General features: G+C 43.6%; 1 protein-coding gene across 1 annotated transcript in view; it reads left to right on the top strand.

Moving 5' to 3' along the window:
• Nucleotides 1-5,350: 5,350 nt before the first annotated feature.
• pex7 (peroxisomal biogenesis factor 7) overlaps nt 5,351-22,967 on the top strand; it is a 112,502-nt gene continuing 94,885 nt past the window's right edge. Inside the window, exons 1-5 of the mRNA XM_080743969.1 lie at nt 5,351-5,706; nt 6,343-6,400; nt 9,504-9,654; nt 10,313-10,390; nt 10,513-10,621. Coding sequence (XP_080600095.1) covers nt 5,589-5,706; nt 6,343-6,400; nt 9,504-9,654; nt 10,313-10,390; nt 10,513-10,621 — 514 coding nt within the window. The 5' untranslated portion in view covers nt 5,351-5,588. The remainder of the gene's footprint in view (nt 5,707-6,342; nt 6,401-9,503; nt 9,655-10,312; nt 10,391-10,512; nt 10,622-22,967) is intronic.

Here is a 22,967-nt window from a genome sequence, read left to right as displayed (position 1 = left end):
GCATTCCCCCATTCATGCTCTCATTGCCACACCGACGGCAGAGGAAACCATGCAAGGCAGCAACCTGCTCATCGGGCGCGGTTAGGGGGTTCAGTGTCTTGCTCAAGGACACTTCAACATTATTGATCTGCTGGGGTCAGAAAAAACAGGTACAAATATTCATTTGTTCCTGTATCAATCTGCACACTGATTGCTGCTTTGGGTATGTCAGGGAGATAGCCTATTCCTCATACGTGCACTCCTTTGGTCTTTCCTATGCGGATGCACTTTCACGGTCAATGTGCACTTTATTGCATGGCACTTTAATGCATGCACTTTTATAGTCAATGTGCACTTTATTATACTTTCAGGTATCTGCTACATGTGTACTGTATTTGCTGTTTTTATTGTATTGTATCGATGTATTGATGTCTATGACGCTGCAACCCAATTTGCCCTTTGGGGACACTAAATAAACAAACCTTGAACCTTGAGCCCGGCCGGGATCGAACCAGGAACCTTCTGACTCCTAATCGGCCGTTACGGCCTGACCTATTGCCGCCCCACACACACACACGCACACGCACACGCACACACACACGCACACACACACACACACACACACACACACACACACACACACACTTCACAGGCTGACACACTGTTCACTGTCACCTACCACATTCTCAATATTCCAGACATTCCTTATACACTAAAGGCTATAAGGCTTATAGTATTGGAGATTTGACTGACATTGTGTAAGTACGTGTGTGTGTGTGTGTGTGTGTGTGTGTGTGTGTGTGTGTGTGTGTGCATGCATGTGTGTGTGTGTGTGTATGTGTGCGCACTTGTGTGTGGGCATGTGTGTCACCACGGCCCATAGCCTTTTATGTCACTTTGATGTTTTATTCTCAGATCTGAGTCACACATACACACACGCACACGCACACGCACACACACACACACACACACACACACACACACACACACACACACACACACGCAAGCACACACACATGCTCGCACACACACTCCATGCTCCACCCATAGTGTCCGTCCAGCAGATATGAGTAATGGACGAAACGCTCCTTATCAATGGAGATAAAAGTTAATGCATGCTAATTTGGGACAGAAATCAAACGCTGCAGGAAGAAAGTGGTGCACGTACGCTCACAGCAATAATAGCGGCGGGGCAACAGGGGTCTTGATTATGTGACCCAGATGGTTATCTGACGGTTCCCAGGACTTTCTCCCAATCATCGGATCAAACGTCGACGCCGCTGCTGCTATAGTGATGTCATCCCTTGTCCAACAATTCAGATCACTCAGAAGGATAATGTTGATACTGACAGACACTAAATGACCCCGTCGGTCTGTGGACTCGGTCAGCTACAACTGCAGCTAAGGATTGGTCCATATAGCATTGCACCCACTGTCTGTGTACACTTGGTCTATATTCACTAGTCCTGTGCCCGGGGGTGTGCACAGTAGTCTATAAGAGGGATTGAATCCAGGAGTCTCAGAAGTAATGTTGGAGAACCCAGACCGGTGCCCGTTGGGCAGAATGGTCACCATCGATGTCTAGTTGTGCAATACCCGCTGTATCCGTCTGTCTGTATGTCTGGCCCTCTTTTATGCCCAGGCCTGTGATGTCATCTCCAAATTTGGGCACTGTAGTGATGTCAGTCAGTAATGTCAGTTGGGCATTGTTTCAGCAACGGCTGTTACCATGGTGGCGACACTGTTTAGCATCAGTGATGTCAGCATGCAGACAGACAGTCAGACATTCGCAAAAAAAGATATTACCTGGCTAAAGCTACACTATGTAACTTTCCTCTTCTACCCAGGATTTGAACCCCAGTTTCTGCCAATGTGTGCTGCCATGTTTTACCATTGAGCTAACAGAGCCTGCCTGCTTGCTCAGGGGATAAATTGAATCTTACCCTTCAGGTCAGAATTCCTGTCATATCCTGTGTCTAGGTGAGACATGACCTTTGCTTTGACACAATCTAAATTAACATATACAGATTGAACAAAATACAATTTTATTCATATACGTATGTAAAAAAAAAAAAAAGATACATGGGCCCGGGCCTGTGAACCCTAGGCTGTAAAGCCTGACTGCATGTTGCGGGTTCGAATCCCACTCCCAACGACCTTTGCTGCGTGTCACTCCCAAGCTGTCCTATCAATAAATAAAGAAATTACATGGTGCCGCTTTAAAGTTACTCTATGTCATTTTTGTGTGAATACAATGTAACTTTTACCAATTGAGTATGTTAATTGGGGTTGGGACCCGGAACCGAAGGAACCACAGTTAACATTGAGGAATCAGAATCTGTTCCATCACATTTGGATCCGTTTCCCAGAACAGGTTTATCACACTGTCAGAGCTGGATGTTAATACATTTACAATACAGCTGGTTTTCAAAGTTTTACATTTAAGATCTGCTATCTGCAATCTGGTACATTTGATTCAATTAACTATGACCAAGTCAGTTATGCTTAACCCACCAAGTCAGTTATGCTGGGTGTCTGAGTCGTTGAATAGATGTTCTGTGGACCCACCAGGGGGTAAGATGCTCACAAGCACATGCACACGCCATGACATGCCATATCCCAATGATTTGGACTTCAGTTCAGATTTCACCCCCTGAACCCCTGCCTATCGACCTTCACAAGTCCGTCTGTCTGACTTCCTACCTGGCTGTCTGTCTGTCTGTCTGTCTGTCCCCATGTCTGTCCACGACTGTTCCCAAAGCTCTGCCTATCTCTTTATCTTTCTTCCTCTTCCTCTTTCTCTCTCCCTCTCCCTCTTTTCTGCTGGTGATTTGTTTAGTGTGTGTTCTCTCTTGTCCTCTTTCTTGCTTGATTTTCATTTTCCTTTCACTTCTCTCTGTCCATCCCTGTTCAGTTGTCCCCCCCCACCCGTTCAGTTGTCCCCCCCCCCCCTCTCTCTCTCTCCCTCTCTGAGTCTGTGTGTCCATGTCTTTCCCTTGTATTTCCCCTACAACAACTTGTTATGCAACAAGGAAGCGGCAGTAGCCAGTTTGGACATCAGGCAGACAGACACTGTCTGCTCTGAGAGAGAGAGAGAGAGAGAGAGAGAGAGAGAGAGAGAGAGAGAGAGAGAGAGAAAGAGAGAGAGAGAGAGAGAGAGAGGGGGGGGGGAGATAGAGGGGGAGGGGGGAGAGAAAGAGCGAGCGAGACGGTGAGGGTGAGAGAGAGCCCAGGGGTGTTGGCAATGTCTTGGGAACAGGGTGATCAGGACGTGGGAGCAGTCTCACACGCACACACGCGCGCGCGCGCACACACACACAGAAAGAGAGAGAGTCTGGGCTGAGAAATGGGTCACTGTTGGCCAGGACAGATATAATTACAAAGCCCCCCATTCTCCATTCACACACACACACACGCACGCACGCACGCACGCACGCACGCACGCACACAGGTGCTGTGCGAGATCTGAAACACTGTTAAATCACACCATTTATTAATCACTATTAGAACCACCTAATCACTCCCTCGCTGCCTATGTCTTTTTCATCCCTTCTTTTCCTCCATTCTCTATGAGATGTTGAATTGTCTCTCTCTCTTGCCTGTGTTTCCATCAGTGGTGGGAAGTAACTATTACTGTACTTACTTGCGACCATTTTCCAAATACTGTAAACTTCCACTAAACTATTGTACTTCTTTACTCCACTACAATTATTTGAGAACTGTAGTTACAACCAGGGCAGGAATTTCATGGAGGCCATGAAGGCCATGGCCGCCGTTGTCCCTCAGTTTGGCCTTGTGCCCCTCAAACCAATGGCATGACCTGAGGCCACACAGTGGCCTTAATGCCCCAGCTGACTGTACCACTTTCTCCTGTCTCTTTCTGGTCAATATAGACAGTAGACACCAGTGTCTCTTTCTTGTCCCCATGCATCTTTAAACCAATCCAGTGACTTTGATTGGTGCAGGGCTGAGCATGGATCAGATTGTAAATATCACCATTTATCTTTTTCACTGCAGATTAGGTTATCATCCCTAATCCTTAATTCTTTCAATGGACTAAAATCTTGTTTTATTTGTGGCCTTCCTGCCCTGGCATTTGGCCTTTGTGCCCTCAGAAAATGAACAACTGCAAAGGCCAAGTGGCCATGCACAGACCTAAAATGACGAAATTCCAGGCCTGGTACTAACTTCGCAGATTTAAGGCCCATTTCCACTGGACCATGCAGAATACAAATATCTGTCTCCATTCAAGTGGATATTGAATGGAGACAGATATTTTTATCTGTTTATCTGGCCCAGTGGGAATGGGCCTTTATTATTATATATAAAAAAAAGATTGCTTGTATTTCAAAAAGGTGAAAGTCCTCTTAATTTGGTACTGTATATATAAATGTATTTAGGCGCGCGCGTGTGTGTGTGTGTGTGTGTGTGTGTGTGTGTGTGTGTGTGTGTGTGTGTGTGTGTGTGTGTGTGTGTGTGTGTGTGTGTGTGTGTGTGTGTGTGTGTGTGTGCGCGCGTGTGTGTGAGTGTGTGATGCCTATCACCAACGTGACCTCTGCATGTTCTATTTTTACGCTTGTTGACCTTTAAACCTTGGTTTTCATATTTAGGTTTACAAACACTGGGAAACTAGCGGGGGGATTCCACAAGTGTGTGTGTGTGTGTGTGTGTGTGTGTGTGTGTGTGTGTGTGTGTGTGTGTGTGTGTGTATGTGTGTGTGTGTGTGTGTGTGTGTGTGTGTGTGTGTGTGTGTGTGTGTGTGTGTGTGTGAGAGAGCTAGATATACAGATAGAGAGAATGAGTGTGTATTTGTGCCTGTAGGGTAAATGCACAGTTATTATTGTGTTTTTGTTGTTTTATAATCATAACTCATTCATTCATCTATTCATTTATATATTATTTTCTCTTTCTTTCTTTCTTTCTTTCTTTCGAATACTTTATTAACAGTTTGCAAAAGTAGCTACAGTGATAGGCTGTTTATACAATGATGCTAAAGGGATTTAAAACAAAAGAAATCATGTAATTTCTTTGTCGACCCAATCATGCAACATTCGAGCCATAAGTTATGGATAATAAAACAACAACAACAACAACAACAACAACAAAAAGATTGTATGTATGTTCTTCTGTATATTCCCCTGATCTATAGCATTGGTTTTCAACGAGTGGTCCGGGGACCACCGGACCCCACTTTGAGAACCAATGTTATCATTAATAGCCCAACGTGCAGCAAACAACAGAACGGTTTATGCGGAGCAATGTCTCCACCTGCTGACCAACCAAGAGAGTTCCACTCGCAGACCTACTTCTTTCCTTGGTTGGTTAACATGTGTCAGCTGACCAAAACAAGGAAGTATATGAAGGAGTGGAACCTCAGCACTGACAGCACCGTTTAGTGATAAAACAACACGTCAGTTAGGCTATATATTTTTTATGCGTTAATGTTGTAGTGGAGGCTGGACCATAAATACATGCGCTTCACCCACGAACCTGGCTTCTCAGAGAAAACGTCGTTGAGGTTGTTAAAAACACTCTGGCTCTATGCTCCGTTGTTGACAGCCATAGGGTGACAGCAGGTGAGGTGACAGACTGACAGCAGCCAGGTGACAATGACGGCGGCGGTCAAGTCGTTTCGGGCTCCGGGGCGTCATGGCTACGCGGTGGAGGTGTCTCCATTCATGGCCAATAGACTGGCCTGTGCGACGTCCCAGTACTACGGCATCACTGGTGAGTGGTGTACTGTGTTAAGCCCAACTGCAGGTGGCGCTCTACTCATTTTTGGTAGGGACTCAGACTCAGTGTTTCTAAAACTTTAAAATGTCAAGGTCTCCCCTTAACTCCAACCAAATTCCATGTGTCAGAGTTACAGACTTGTCTGGGTCAATTTAGACCCGCCTAAAGGAACCCACAGAATCCCTGGAATCCACTTTGATAAAATGCTGTAGGTGGACTGACATTGGTTAAGGTTCTAAATCATTTTCAAGTAAAGGACCCCCAAATATATATGTATTTGGCCATGGACCCCCCCATTTGAAAATATGTTATGCCAGGAAGTGCAGGAACCCCCATAAGAGAGAGTAAATGTGCATTGTGAGTGCTGTGAGCTTGAAGATGGGCTATTTTTGTATAGCCTGAAAATAAGCTGTTAAACTGTTCATTGTTTAGCTGGGGACCCCCTGGAAGCCCCTCAAGGACCCCTGGGGGTCTCCAGACCCCACTGCAATAAGCTAGAATGGGTACAATATAGAAGGTGCATATACACGCACTGTACTGTGGACCCAAGAGTTGGTTAACAAAGTTTGTGTGTGTGTGTGTGTGTGTGTGTGTGTGTGTGTGTGTGTGTGTGTGTGTGTGTGTTTCCAGGTTGTGGTACACTGCTTGTGCTGGAAGAGACAGAGACAGGGATCTCTCTCGTAAGAAGGTAAAACTCTCAAGCTATTTGTCTGTCTCTCAGTCTCAACCTTTTTCATGTCAAGGACCCGTTTTTTTATTGACCTCTAGGTTGTCTACGTATGACAGTGGTTCTCAATCTTTTTTGGCTACAGTACCCCCTTACACGGATTTCCGAAGCCAAGTAGGCCTACCCACTTCCCTTTACATCAAAAGTCCAGTTCCAAAACCAATACCTTCAAAATAAACGGCATAATGGCAAATAAAAATAGCTGTCTATTCAATAACAGTTACTACTAGTCAAGTAATTGATGTAATTTGGTTTAGAAATGTACATATGAGCAGGTTCACACCATCTCTGTCAATGTTTTATCATTAACCTTGCGACCTGACGGTCGCTTATCTCCCGATTAGGGAGTGTTACTGGTTAACCATAACAGTAAAATACATATTCCCATGTTCTATTTTTTTTTACTCCCACGTACCCCTAGGCGTACACATACCCCCATTTGAGAAACACCGGTCTAGGACCCTGTAAATTCCTCAGTATTAATTAAAGGGGAAAACCACCCATTTCCAATATTGAACTATGTCATTAATATACCTTAGAACAGGGGTTTTCAAAGTGGGTGACGGGGCACCCTGGGGTGCCGCGACGGCAGTCCAGGGGTGCCGCAAGATAATTTGATAATAGCCTATTTGGAATTTATTTGGACACTTGAAAAAATATTTAGTATCATTTTAAACTTGAAGTACAAAGTTATTTTCAGTCAGTTCTAACCAAAATGGCTATTATCTCAACGTTTTCCTCGCAACATAATCACTAAAATATCGTCACTGTCAGGCAGAAACCTCGTATCTCCAAGTTTCAAATGTGTACGTATTTTGGTAAAGCAAAGCCCTGCTTCATCATACAAGACTGTCGCACAAAACTAGTGAAAACAGCACATCTACAAGCACACAACGCCTCGCGACACGAGGCATTGTGTGCTTGTAGATCTGCTGTTTTCACTAGTTTAGTTAATTTTATATATGATAAATACAAAACAAACGGTTTTGGAAATACAAGGTTTCCACCCGACAACTACGATATGCTATAAATATAAGGTGCTGGGAGTTAAAATTATAATGTAGGGGTGCCTCGGATTTAAAAAATATTTATGGGGTGCCCTGAGACAAAAAAGTTTGGGAACCCCTGCCTTAGAAGAGTTGTGTGGAAATTTCATTCCATGTGTGGCATAATGGTATAATTTAGGGTAGCTGCCAGACAACGCCACCGGTGGAATTACGCCACCGGAAATAGTTCTATTATTTAATTCAAACACCTTAAATTACTAAGAACACACAAGTTCGTTTTACAATAATAATCAAGGCATAAACGTATGTAACCAAAGTACAAAACGGGCTTTTTATTATAACTTAGCAGGTTAATGTAGTCAGTAATCATATCATCATCATTTCTTTTATAGTCACTTAATACTTGTAATCGGTTAAAAAGAGGAACAGTGCACTCAAGCAATCAACAATAAAACACTTATGTGACTATCTATGGGCCAGGTGCAAAAGGGCAAAGGGGAATAGGGATAGGGCGACCGCCCCAGGGAAGTGGCTCTCCAACAAATCGCAGCAAATCAATATAAACAAAATAATATAATCAAACACAGCAAACGGGGGGATTACCACAACCCTGGGCGGCCGTCCCTGTCCCAATGTAAGGCCCCAGCACCGTGGCTTGTGTAATAGAAAGAAACAGGTATTAAAATGATTGAATCACAGTAGTTCCAAGATACACTTTGTTTCCTATTGAAACTAAATAAATGCTGTCGTCTGCCAGTATGGCCTAGTGCCAGCTCGTTGTAATTAAATCAGGTAGAGAACTACATAACCAACCACCACTAAACCACTAAATAAATCCAATACAATAAATCATAAAGCAAAATAACAAACAATAAGGCTGGCCGGAAAGCCGGGCTATGGACCGCCGGGTAGGACGGCTGTAAGGAGCCGTACAAACGCCGTGTCTTCGTGCCGCCCGCCGGCAACTTTATGAATGGAGGAAGAGTGGTATGGTATCGGGCGTTGGCTTTTCTTAATGGCTGGTGACCGTAAAAGGTCCGCAAAGCAGCAGCTGCCCTGGCCCTGAAACAGGCAACAAGCGGCCCGGTTAGTTTACTAATTATACTATAAAGTTCACAGAAACAGGAACAGAGAGATGCACAACTCACCACTTAAACAACAGCGGCCGACACGGATGTCCCGTCCGGGTATAGCTGTCCCCCGGGTATAGCTGTTACTAAACTGGAATAATAAAACAAAGCCCATGTTTAGTCTGGTGCAGACACCAAACAAAACTATACTGCGGAGAGGGAGGACTATAAACCTACCTAATGTGCGTGTTCTTAATCACCGCACAGAAGCGCAGGAGCTCGTTGACGAGCGTGGTAGCATCAAAGCTAAGAGACAACAAACGGTCATGGTCAAGTTCAAGTTCACTATGCAGCATATACTGGCGATTGTTTAAGCAGCAAGACAGAGAGACATACCTGAATTTAACAAGACAGGAGCACCGCGATAAGCCCAACGGCCAGCGTTTAGAAGACAACGTTTAGTGGTTGCAGAGCACCCACAACAAGTGTGCTGTGTGGCACTAGGTGAGCAGAAACAGACGGCTGACTGTGAGTAGGGTTGTGTGGCCTATATACTGGTGGCAATCAACCCACTGCTGAGTGGGCGGAGAGTGGACTGTGGGAACGAACGCCCATTCTGCTACACATGCATGAGGTAAAATTAGAAAATTTGTTTATTTTGTAATTTGCCATTAACCCTACAAGGGCCGGTCAGAGTGAACCAAAGGGCTGCATACGGCCCCCGGGCCGCACAATGCCCAGGTCTAATTTAAACCCTCTGTAATTGTAGATCTGCTATTTTTTGGCAACTGTTCCACCCCAGGATAATGGATGTTGAGGATATTTTGATTATTGTAAATGGCGATTTCTGTGGTCACAATAATTGTGATATGACATTTTCATATCGTCCCATCCCTACAAACAAAGTATTTGTGAATGTGTCCTACCTCCTGTGTGTGTGTGTGTGTGTGTGTGTGTGTGTGTGTGTGTGTGTGTGTGTGTGTGTAGTTGTGAGTGGAGTGACGGCTTGTTTGACGTGTCGTGGAGTGAAGCCAACGAGCACATCCTGGTGGCGGGGGGCGGAGACGGAACCTTGCAGCTCTGGGATACAGCCAATCACAGCGCACCACTCCGCGTGGCCAAGGAGCACACACAGGAGGTAGGGTGCACGCACGCACGCACGCACGCACGCACGCACGCTCTATTAGGACTTAGAACCAAGACGGAAATAGCATGACATGGCATCTCCGGTTTACTTCCCGTATCCGCGTAATGTAGTTGGACACCTTTTTAGGAGGGGGAAGCAGGTTTGAAGTCTATTCATTTCCAATGGGAGAGTGAACATGAACACAGCTTCTGAGCAATTCTTTAGCACCGTGGTCACTGAACTAAATATTGGACCCGATCGGCACAAGCCACATTATATCCAAAAATCTTCATACTAAAGTATTTTTTTCAGCGACACAAATAAGGAGAAAATTAACTTTATTATCGCCCTTTCTCTGTCCCAGCAACACACTCTCGCGGGATCTAGAACCAGTAAACAGGACGTTAGCGAGATTTGCCGTGAGACACCAGCGCCTACTTAGGAGGCTATTTGTAGGCTTTGTTGCCATGTCGCACTCTAGTGGCTCCAACCAGCATTCCCTATCTTGTGTATTATAAATCTTTGCTTAAAATAAATAAATAGTTTGTCTTTGTGGTCCACTGTGTGTGTGTGCGTGCGTGCGTGCGTGCGTGCGTGCGTGCGTGCGTGCGTGCGTGCGTGCGTGTGTGTGTGTGTGTGCGTGCGTGCGTTTGTGTGTGTGTGCATACAGGTGTATGCTGTAGACTGGAGTCAGACCAGAGGAGAGAATCTGGTGGTTTCTGGTTCCTGGGACCAAACCGCTAAAGTGGTGAGACCTACCTTCCTTCCTTTCCTTTGATAATTCTTTCCTTCCCGCTTCATCATCATCGTCATCGTCATCATCATCATCATCCTCATCATCATTAACATTGTTGTTTTGTGCGTTCCCAGTGGGACCCCAACCTCGGCCAATCGCTATGCACCCTCAAAGGTCACGAAGGGGTCATCTACAGCACCGTCTGGTCCCCTCACATCCCAGGATGCCTTGCTTCAGCATCAGGTGAGACCGACACACACAATAGAGTCAGCAGAGGATGGATGGATGGTCACTAAAAATATTTTTTTTTGTGCAAGCTCCATCATTTTTGATCCACGCTAAACGCTCCAATATGTGACTTTGTGTTTATGTCCATGTGTTTTGCCATTGTATCAAATACTGATGTCTCATGTCCCTATCTTGTAACGTCATGTGGGTCTATCATTATCATCATCATCAACAGCACTGCTGCCTTCACATGGGTGTGATTTTTGTTATTTCCATGAAAGGGCAGGGGGTGCAAGGAGAGAGAGGGAAAGATCAATGTAAACAACTATGTATTTACATACTGTATGCAGCAGAGTGGCTCACAGCCTCAGCCGGATGACCTAAAAGTCTAATTTCTCCCTCGGATTATAGGGAATTCCATTTATTTTAATGGTTAAGATGTTGGCTTTCCACACAGGAGAGACCTGGGTTCGAATCTTAGGCGTTACAAATAGCATATTATCTATCTGGTGTGGTATGTACCTGAGGTTAGACCCAAGGTGCGTGAGCATAGCAGCAGATAGTATGTACCGTACATGATATGGATGTTAGTTAAGGTGCAAGAATTAATAAATATTAATAGCTTGTACCCATTTAGACCAGAGGCCGATTCTACAACAGTTTTCTAAAAAAAAAACGTATGTTTTCTATATCAGTGGTGCTCAAACCTTTTCATATCAAAGACCCACAGAATTATATGTATTTGGCCGCAGAACCCCATCTGAAAAGACTTCCAGGGACCTCCCCAGAAGCAAAGTTACAAATGTATTGAATATATTATATATTCAAAGATTTGCACAAATGTTCATGATTTTTGAATAGTATAAAATAATGTAAAGTGGTTAAATGTAAAGTGACACAGATGCTTTCCAGGTCTAAATGGCTTATTAACGTGCAGAATATCGCCTGGTGTCAGGAATATAAGTCGGTACCTTCAAAAAGGACACACAAAGTTCAATAATTCAATCAGGTCAGACTACTAAAGAAGTCCTTTGTTGATCAGTCGATTGTTGAGGCTAAATTTAGAATCTGGCCAAGGGTATGCAGAACAGTGAAGGATGTCTTTTCCTCGTTTTTATGTATGAAATTGTTACTGTCCCAGCCTAGGGGAACCGAGGTGCAACATGAAAGTATGGAACTCCTTCTCTCAATTCAATTAAAAGGAGCTTTATTGGCATGAGAAAACATAGGTTTACATTGCCAAAGCAAATCCTCCTCTCCTTAACTCCCAAAGAATGTCCAGCGACTAAAGTCAGCCATACAATGGGTTTTATTCAGAGTCTGTGACAGCAAAATAAGAAACAAAATAAACTAAACAGAACACATCCTAAATTATCTATCCAAAATAATGCAACCAATTAACCTAAATCCTAAACAACAAAACTGGAGGGAGCCCAAAAGAAATGCTGCCAAACCCTGGCTGTAGATAGTTCAATCTGTTTGTGTAATACAATGAACAAACACATGATGGGGCTATTGGTCTTTTTTTCCATGAAATCACATAAAATAGTGATGGATGGATAGATGGATTGAAGGAATGATATGAATGGAATAGGAATGAGGGGAATCGAGGACATGGCGTCCCTTTTGGGCATGTTATAGGTTGAGATTGAAAAAATAAATATCACACATTGTATATAGTATATAGGGTTATAGTCTATATGGTATATAGGGCTATAGTATATACTGTAAAGTATTATATAAAGTTTTAAGTAATGGAAGTAAGGAAGTGAGTGGAAAAGGTAATACTGTCTTCTTACAACTAGGTGTCAGTGTAACAGTGTTAATGCAGTCATCCAGTGCTCTGTATATGAAATAGATTTTGGCTTAATTTGATTCGATTTTCAGACCATAAAGGAAGTATAGGCCCATTACTCATATATATATATATATATATATATATACATTTTATTCTTAACAAAGCTAATTTGTTCTGTTTGTTCAGTCTTGTAGATGACAGTTAGATAGATGCGTTTATGGCCTAAGATACCTGTTTTCATGTTACATTTCCATTCTGTTTTCATCCGCTGTTGTCAAATACAACACAGTCATTTCCTCACACAAACGGAAAGATCCAAAATAATCACACAGTCAAAAAGCTAAAGTATTTATTTGTCTTCTCCTCCAGGCTTTTTGTAGAAACCCTAGCCAAAACAAAAACCTCCTTCACAAAAGCCACTTCAACAAACTACCTTCTTTAGACCAAAATAAACCACTGGTCTTGGACGTCCGATCCGGAACTGTTTTCATCCGAGACGTTTTCCATTGCAATCAACGGGAATACTGCAAACTTACTGCAATATCATTATAGATTTAATTACAGTAATACAGCTGTAAGCAAGAGATTAAAATGCCTGCCTCTGGAATCACGCCTACACTAAGATTACCAGGAACTAATTCCCCCCAGAACCTTCTCTCCGGGTGACTCCCTTTTATGATATATTATGCTGTCTCCCTCCCAGTGTTACTGAATCTTTCTCCTTTTCTCCCATTGTAGTCGTTATGCCAAATTTCCTGAATTCCCCAGACACCTACTGTATGTGTATTGTTACTTCTCTTTATCTCTACTGGCTCACCTGCCAGTGAGGAGCCCCCACTGGGAGGACATGGTGCCTCTGTTCTGCTACAGCAGGGGTGGGCAACTTTGATGATGGCGAGGGCCACTATATTTCCACCTTCACTCCAGAGGGCCACATTGCATATTGCTACGTCCTATGTACTTTGTCATTCTAGTATCTCATACAAAAGAAGCAAAAATATCAGATCTACAAGCTCAAAACGCATCGTGCTGCGATGCGTTTTGAGCTTGTAGATCGGCTATTTGTGTTTCTTTTGAATTGGAATACTGAATTATTTGTTTTATTTTTTAATTGGAATCCTGAAATGTAACATTTTGATTTAATTTCAAACGCATTTAGTTATATACTCATGTTAACTTTATGAACCTAAATACAAATACGTTGGACATAAAAGAAGACATTTTAATACTACTATACTAGTCATTAAGCTACTAATATAGACTGACGGAATTAAAGCAGGTCATGTTTGGAATTATAACAGCTGAAATCAATAATATATCAGTATTCTGGTATTAACCTGCGGGCCGCATTAAGTGGAGGTGGGGCCGCATGTGGCCCCCGGGCCGCCAGTTGCCCATGTATGTGCTACAGCATTCTGGGGCAGCTGTGGCTCAGGAGGTAGAGCCGTGGGTCGGCGGTTCGAATCCCGGCTCCTCCTGTCCACGTGTCCAAGTGTCCTTGGGCAAGACGCTGAACCCCACGTTGCCTCCAATGAGTCGGTCAGTGTTAGCGTGTTTTAATGTGGGGACGCTGGCGTCGACTGTTCACCGCTTCACCTCCCAATGTATGAACGAACAGTTTTCAGAAAAAAACGTATGTTTTCTATATCAGTGGTGCTCAAACCTTTTCATATCAAAGACCCACAGAATTATATGTATTTGGTCGAGGAACCCCATCTGAAAAGACTTCCAGGGATCTCATTTGAGTAACAAATGTTTTAAAAATATATTACAGTATATATTCAAAGATTTGCACATGATTTTTGAATAGTATAAAATAATGTTTAAAGTGGTTAAATGTAAAGTGACACAGATGCTTTCCAGGTCTAAATGGGTTAAGGTGCAGAATATCGCCTCGTGTCAGGAATATAAGTTGCTACCTTCAAAAAGGACACACAAAGTTCAATAAAAGCGCTTTGAGTGCTTAGAAAAGCGCTATAAAAATGCTATCCATTGTCCTTACTACTCCTGTTTGACACCTGCCGCTGACAGGTGCTGCGCCACTCCAGCCCGTGGACAAAGATAGCCCGGCTTCCTGCCAACTAACACGGGCAATTGTGTTCGTACGTCAGCTTGATCGGTGGCACCGCGAAGGGTTCAAACCTGTAGTCTCCGTTCTGGTAAACAGGTACTCTTACCCTGCGCTAGTGCCCCCAGTCTTGTTTTATCACTCCAGGGAACTTAGAAATAAATTAATCGCTCAAGTAACTTTCGTGATTTTCTAAACTCCACCAAAGAAGTGATCTTAACCACTCCCCCTCCCCTTCTCTCCTTCTATCGGGAAGTGAGTTTGAATTAAATCAGCTTAGTTTTAAGATGACAATAGAAGTCAATCAGGTTCATAGCCAGAGGGAGTCCTCGGATTAGCCTATCCACTTTTTTTTACAGGGATCATACGGTAACTTTATCGGGACTTAAACTCATTTGCGCTCATGACTGTATGGTTGCATCAGTATCTTGATCAGATTGCGGTCCAATAGGAGGCTCCTCTGAGCCTGCTGCGTTGGCGCGGTATCAGTTTGTGGGAGTACAGGGGAAGTGGAACGAGTTGGCTTAATTAGTTTGGGTTAATTGCTTCATTGGAGGGAGCAGGCTGCGGGCTTGACTCGCTGATGTAATTTCAGAACCAGGATGTGGTAGCTTTTTGGGAAGTTTATGTTCTGAACCGCAAAGCAGACAAGGCCTATTTGGTCCATTTGGTTACATTGGTAAATTAGGATTTACAGATGTAAGGATTTTACAAGCAGAAATTATTATATATTAAGGTCCTTCCAGGGGTGTATTTGAGGCATCAACTATATCATACAGTATGAATAGTTTTGATATTTGCTGGAGATTCATTCACAGTATTTTTTTAATTTTTGGACAGGCGGCAAGAGTATCATTTCTGTAACCGGCCCTTCTCCAAAGCTTGATAAAAGAAGAAAAAGTCTGCTTTGTGCTTGTGTGCACATACTGTATTCAGGTTTCCCACGGTCATGAAATTCCTGGAAATATTTTGAATTTAGAAAAATATTTTTCCAGTACTGGAAAGGTTTTGGAATTGATCAAGGGTCCTGGAAGGTCCTGGAAAAAATAACTATGCATTGTCTTTGGTTATTGATTTTGTTAATAACTCTGAAATGACAAATTAAACATTTGCCAAATTGTCAAATATTAGAGGCAGAAATTGTGAAAATAGCCGATCTAGCATGTAGATCAGCTATTTTCACAATAGAACCGTGTTATACAAAATTCCTCTATTCTTAGTGCTCGTCAGGGTGGGGGGGTCCCCAGTTCAAATATGATTATTTCGGCGGTCACGGCCTGAAAAGGTTGAGAACCACTGGCATACACTACCTGTCTTTGGGCATTGCACATAGGAGTAAGCAACCTGTTACTGAGCTGAATTATTGTTATACTAGAAGCTGGGCCGCCCTTCGGGCGGCCCAGCGTCTAGTCAGCGACCTGGCCAACTCGGAACAATGTAAATAGGGAATGAATGCCCCGCCCTTTAATGCAAACCCCATTATACCTGTTTTCATAGGACCCGTTTTGACCATCTGTCTGCCTGTGTCCATTTATGCCCATATATGGAGATATCTGTATCTGTCTGTCTGTCGGCGTCCATTTTATGTCCATATATGGAGATCACTGCAGTTATAGTTCTGGGTCCATTTTATGCCCATATATGGAGATATCTGTCTATCTGCGTCCATTTTATGCCCATATATGGAGTATCTGTCTGTGCCTCCAACTGTGTTGCAGACACAGTGCCGGTTCCCCCTTTAATGCAAACCTCATTATACCTGTTGTCATAGGACCCGTTTTGAACATCTGTTTGCCTGTGTCCATTTATGCCCATATATGGAGATATCTGTATCTGTCTGTCTGCGTCCATTTTATGCCCATATATGGAGATCTTTGACCATCTGTTTGCCTCTGTCCATTTATATCCATATATGGAGATATCTGTATCTGTCTGTCTGCAATCCATTTTATGCCCATATATGGGGGCATTCATTTTATGCCCATATATGGAGAACGCGCGTGCCCGTGGGACGAACGGTTCTCGAGATACGCGGATTACATACATACATACACAATCACAGAGATTTTTTGTTGACTCATGTGGCGTACGTGATGTCAGAGCCTTTTATGAAGTGATGTCACAATGAGTCAGAGCTTTCGCCGATTTCCTCCGGAACAGCCTGATGTCAACAATCAACCCCGCATAAGGAGATTCCGAACGTTTCGCGCCGGTTCGGGAAAACCGCGCGTCGGGTCGGGTCGAGACCCGGCACTGCACTCCGTGCCGCGGCGGGGAACGCGCGTGCCGAATCTGAAGCCGGTGGGACGAACGGTTCTCGAGATACGCGGATTACAGACACACACACAGACAGACAGACAGACAGACACACACGCAGAGACTTCTCGCATTTATAGATAGATAGTACTGGAAATTGGGTTAAATATTCTGGAAAAGTTTTGGAAATTAATTGGTAAAAATGTGTGGGAACCCTGTGTATTTATGTGTGCATACAAGTGTGCGCATCCAAGTGTGTCTGCCGTACATGAATGCACGCGACTGACTGAGCGCCCGTTTTCCCCTTATTATATCAATCGGCCCTTTAATAAAATTGGAGGCAAGTCGATGAGTTGACATGATGGTTTGTGGGAACGTCCATTTCCTCCAAGGAGCCGATGGCAGCTTGATGGACGCTATCAGACGTTTGCATGGGTTGTGTGCATGTGTGTGCGTGTGCGGGCCACTAACATCTCAGCACGGGGAGCTCAGTCATCATCAGTAATGGGTTTTTATGGAGGGACAATTCTCAGTAAATGGCTTAACCTCACAGGGCCGAAGGGCCTGCAGAGCTCTGCTACAGCAGTTATCTGATCGCTTCACCAGGGTACCATGGACCACAAATCTAACAATAGAGGCTGTATTTACTGCTGTGCTGGAGCCATCTGAACTAGGCTAAAAACAGTGGTGCTCAAACCTTTTCGTGATGTCAAGGACCCCGAAATTGACACTTATTATTAGCCCGCACGCAGACCCCCATTTGAAACGATATGCCAGGGAGGGACCCCCATAAGAGATTATTCACCCACAATTTTGCATTCCATTTGTACACTTTCTGAGTTACAGACACATAAGGGTCCATTTGGTTCCTAACTATCATTTAGGTATGGGTCCAGCTCCAGGGGGTCTCCGGACCCCAGTTTGAGAACCAATGAACTAAAAAACATATATTCATATTTTGCATCAATAGAACATACAGTCATGCTTACATTATTGTTGATGAACACTCCCCCCTCCTCCCACTCTCAACATCAACTATTAAGGGAAGATAAAAAAGATGAGTGTAATTAATTCCAGACTGATTTCCAGTCTAATTGCATAAAAGTCTCTTCTATTTCCCTGAATTTATTACATTTCCCTCTCTGACCACATCGGTTAACTTCTTCAAAGCATGGCAGGACACCATTTCCCGTTCTCGCAGGTGTAGGCTGTAGGGCCGTCTATACTTTTATATCTCAACGCAAGAAGCAGCCATAGACTCACTGTATTAGTCACTCTCCTATCTTGACGCAGCAAGATATCAATCACTTTCTTATTCGGAACTATGCAGACGAATATCAATCACTCTCTTAATTCTGAAACAGCAAGATATCAATCACTGTCCTAGCCTGAAGCAGACACACATCAATCAAGTGATCAGGATGGATACCTAGGGGTGCAACAGTTGATGGAATGAATTGATTTAACCGATTATGAATAAATGATTGCTGATTCAATAGAACTAGAATTGTGGTAATTGGGAATGATGCCCCTTGGGAGCGCATGCCTCCCTGATTATGCTGTATCCATTGTACCTGTTGTTAGAGAAGTTAGTGCATCTATCTCTTATCATAGAACTTGGAGGCTAGTCTGTGAAGCTATAGTCTCAGTACTATACAATGGCTTATTGATGACATCAGGTATCTCCATATATGGGCAATTGGGCATAAAAGGGATACGCCAAGTCTGAAGTCGATCCGTGGGGACGGTTCTCGAGGTTCCGTGCATTTATAGATAGGCACTCCGCCCATCACTCCCTCGAGTCCTTGGCAATATGCACGCAGAGTTTGAAGTTAATCCGTCGGGTGGTTCTTGTGATGTGTGGTGGACACACGAACAGACACAGACCGTCACAGACAGAGATTCCAGGGGGAGGAAATACAATCAAAATGTTCTCCCCCTTTTTAAAAATATCGGGAGCTTCGTCTATTTTCGGGAAAGAGATTTGGTGTTGAGGGAGATACTAAACCAGGAATGTCCAAAGTCCACTTCGGGGGCTAATCCTGGCACAGGAGCAATTTTTTATATGGTCCACGGCTTCCCTTTTAAAATGTGTTATTGATGTGATGTGATTATTGATGTGATGTCCCACCAGTATAACGAAAAAACATCGCATGGATGCACCTGGGACATATCCTCAGTGATGTAGCCCAAGGTCATAGGGGTTTCGGGTCTCGCAACATCATACCCGTCGCTCAGGTGACCCAGCCGGGGTGATCAAGTCCCGACTTTACATCCCACTAGCTACCCACGATCAGTCCCATTAGGGAAAGACAGGGCCGGAACTACTCTGCCGACTCTACTCTGGTGCGTGGAAGGACCAGGCTCTGTGGGTTGACTCCTGGCCGGGCTCCTCCTACGTCTCACCAGGTCTACTTCTGCTCTCACCAGGTCCAGGACCTGTGCGTAGCGCCAGACTCCCAGTACCAAACATTTAATTCAGGAGCAGTGGGTTCCTGGCTGGTCCTCCTAAAGGCCTCACCGTGGGTTTTTGAAATGAACCTGGGCAGAGATGCTGTTTCCCAGCAGTTCTGACTGCTTGTTCCTTATGTTGTTTCATTCTCAAGATATTAAATAAAAGCTACGCTGCCATTTGAACAACAGACGATTGGACAATTGAAGTGTTAATATGAAAGCAAAGCAGTGCATGCATGTGAAAAAAAGGTTGAAACAAGGCTGAATTGTTTTTGTTTTGTTCATAGCACAGATGACTTTCTTACAATTGACTACAAATAAAGATTGTTGTTGATCTTGCACCGGAGTTAAACAAAGCTGTTGAAATGCGATGCATTTATTTGGTGTACAGTAGTCTTACGTGGCCAGACTGTTGACTCTGCGATTTGCAAATGCTCCCGTTACACACGGAAGTTCTGATGATGAGTGCCCGGTTAAAGCGGAAGTGAAGCCTCCTCCCCACTTCCGTTTTGCTATAACATCGCGCACATTTATCCAAATATAAATAAAAAATCATCTAAGCATATTTAGCTTGCTGCTTATCAGAAAGGAGATTTTTAAATATATTTTCAAGAAAGGAAATGTAATTACTTGCCGTTCAGGAGCTGCAGTTCCAGACTCTATATAGCATTCGGAGATTGTGGAATAGTTGTCTGGCTACGCGAGACTAGGCTTACAGTATGACAGGAGGTGTAGGCGGTCCTACGGTATTTTCCTATTTTCGAATATGGCCCTCTTTTGAAAAACATTTGGACAGCTAACTAGCGGAGAGCTCATTGGCCCTCATTTATTAATGGAATGTAGAAAAGCCGAGAAACAATGCTTGGTTTGAGCAGCAGCAACAGATAATTATTTAATTTCGTCACATTACTTTCTTTTCTTGATAAGAAATTGCGCTGCTTATTTGATTGTTGCGACCGAAGGTCGCATATACTCTGAAGAATCGTGTCGCTTGAGTGTCCTTCCTTCCTTCCTTCCTTCCGTATCCTCGTGACCGTCCTTCCGTATCCTCTGTGATGTCAGTGTGATGTCAGCGAGTTGTGACATCACTTCCTGTACAGGGCGGCTACACGAAATGTGGATAACACTATATATGGAGATAGTCCAGTCCATCATGTCATATGGGACTACCGTCATAGAAAGTAGCCATTGTTAGGCCGGAGTCATTGGCTGTCTAAACATGGAGATGTGGATAACACTATATATGGAGATAGTCTAGTCCAATATGTCATATGGGACTACCGTCATAGACAGTAGCCATTGTTAATCCGGAGTCAATGGCTGACTGTCTGTACAGGAAGTGATGTCACATGACATACTTTTTATGCCCATATATGAGTCCTAACATGGAGATGTGGATAACACTATATATGGAGATAGTCTAGTCCAATATGTCATATGGAACTACCGTCATAGACACAGCCATTGACACCGGCCTAACAATGGCTACTGTCTATGACGGTAGTCCCATTATGACATGATGGACTGGACTATCTCCATATATAGTGTTCTCCACATTTCCATGTTTAGGCCCCATCGCTCACACCCTCGATGGGGTTGGCGATAGGGCCTTTCTGTGTGGAGTTTGCATGTTTCCCCGTGTCTCCTAGGGTTGATACCCTCACAAAAACATGAACAAACTCCCCCCAGAATGATAACAACTAGAATCGTCAGAGAAACACTGTGGTTGGCCAGATATAGTCAAGAATTGGCGCGACCTCGCCCGAGGTCGCATGTCACCCTGAGGTGTCTTACTAGTTAGTTCAGTGTAGACTTCAGCCTGTAACGTTTCTCTCTCTCTCTCTCTCTCTCTCTCTCTCTCTCTCTTTGTCTTTCCGACAGATAGTAAGTACTAATGCAGGGAGTGTGTAGTGTGTGTGTGTGTGTGTGTGTGTGTGTGTGTGTGTGTGTGTGTGTGTGTGTGTGTGTGTGTGTGTGTGTGTGTGTGTGTGTGTGTGTGTGTGTGTGTGTGTGTGTGTGTGTGTGTGTGTGTGCGAGGCATCTGCTCAATCATTGCACTTTAATGATGATGATGCGTGCACACACACACTTTTTATGCCCACTGCAGAATACAAACTTAACGTGCACTGTCAGTGAGTTTGTATGTGAAACACTTGAGGCTGTGGGCCAGTATCACACACTTTGCTTTCTGCTGCTACCTGGATGCGTAGTGACACATTCATTACCATTTTAATTGATTTGTTTGTCCTAATTACTGCTGCTGACTACCTCACTGTTATTGTTCATACTACATAGTATGCCTTTTAATTTTTCAGTGGTGCTCCTGGAAGGAGCTAAGCTCAAACATCTGGCTTTGTCCGGTTCCCCAAAAATGTCCGACCCCTAAACTAAACCGAAGCGTGGCCGTGGCCTAGATCAGGGGTTTTCAAAGTGGGTGACGGGGCACCCTGGGGTGCCGTGACGGCAGTCCAGGGGTGCCACGAGATCATTTGATAATATTTGGAATTTATTTGGACACTTTATAGTGATAATTTAGTATCATTTTAAACTTGAAGTACAAAGTTAATTTCAGTCAGTTCTAACCAAAATGGCTATTATCTCAACGTTTTCCTCGCAACATAATCACTAAAATATGCTATAAATATAAGGTGCTGGGAGTCAAAATTATGAACATTGTCACTGTCAGGCAAAAACCTTGTATCTCCAAGTTTCAAATGTGTATGTTTTTTGGTAAAATAAAAGCCCTACTTCATCATACAAAAGTGTCACACAAGTAGTGAAAATAGCAGGCGTTGTGTGCTTGTAGATCTGCTATTTTAAAATGTTTTTTTTTAAATAATAACACAAAAAGAGAAGGTTTTGGACATACAAGGTTTCCACCCGACAATGACGATATAATGTAGGGGTGCCTCGAATTAAAAAAAGTATTCATGGGGTGCCCTGAGACAAAAAAGTTTGGGAATCCATGGCATAGATATGTCCTACATCTTGGCATTAACTTCTCAAAGTGTGTTGTACGCCCAGGGCCCCATTGGCCAAGCTTCGCAGGACACGCTGTGTTTGGCTAGCGGGACGCTTGATGAAATCAACTCATAAATAGCACCGCTCACTTCACACTAGGTGTGGTTTTTACTACTATTCCTCCTTTCTTATATTTGTAGAGTTGCTACAGACATTTCTCTTTTTACTCCCGCTTCCATGCTGCTACGTGCTACAGATGGCTGCCACATGCCCTTTTAGTGTTCTCTATTACAACATGACAATAAAGCATGTAATCTAACAACAAAGCTCATCTCATTTCCATCACCAACTACTCTTCTACATATTATTATTGTATATACCAAATTATCAACTCGCATCAATCATCACAACAACACCTTCATTGTCCACTACATGTACACAATTACTAGATTTTAGCACCAATAACACAACACTGTGAAAATCTGCACACGCCTGAAGGGGAGCTTTTTTCCTAGTTAATTTAACCCATTACGCTTGAGTGGAGCCATCCATACACCGCTGTATTGCTAAATAAAGCAGTCACGTATCCGTGACATTTATGAGAGATGGCCTGTGGCTGTCATTATAATTTGAACGTTTATGGAGTGATTGATGAATGCTTGAACATTAATGGATGAAGGCTGGTGCGCGGTAGGCTGTTTACTGTCTACTAGGAGTGTAACAATATAGTAACTGAATCAAAATACCTATTTTGATTTGCAATGATCTACTATATCCTTTGCAAAAGCAACATATCGTACCGTTTTGGCTTTGTATCGTTATCG

The sequence above is a fragment of the Nannobrachium achirus genome, assembly GCF_963921795.1.
Source record: "Nannobrachium achirus genome assembly, chromosome: 16".
Lineage (NCBI taxonomy): Eukaryota > Metazoa > Chordata > Actinopteri > Myctophiformes > Myctophidae > Nannobrachium > Nannobrachium achirus.
Note: the sequence above shows the minus strand (reverse complement) of the source record. Positions and strands in the feature narration are given on the sequence as shown.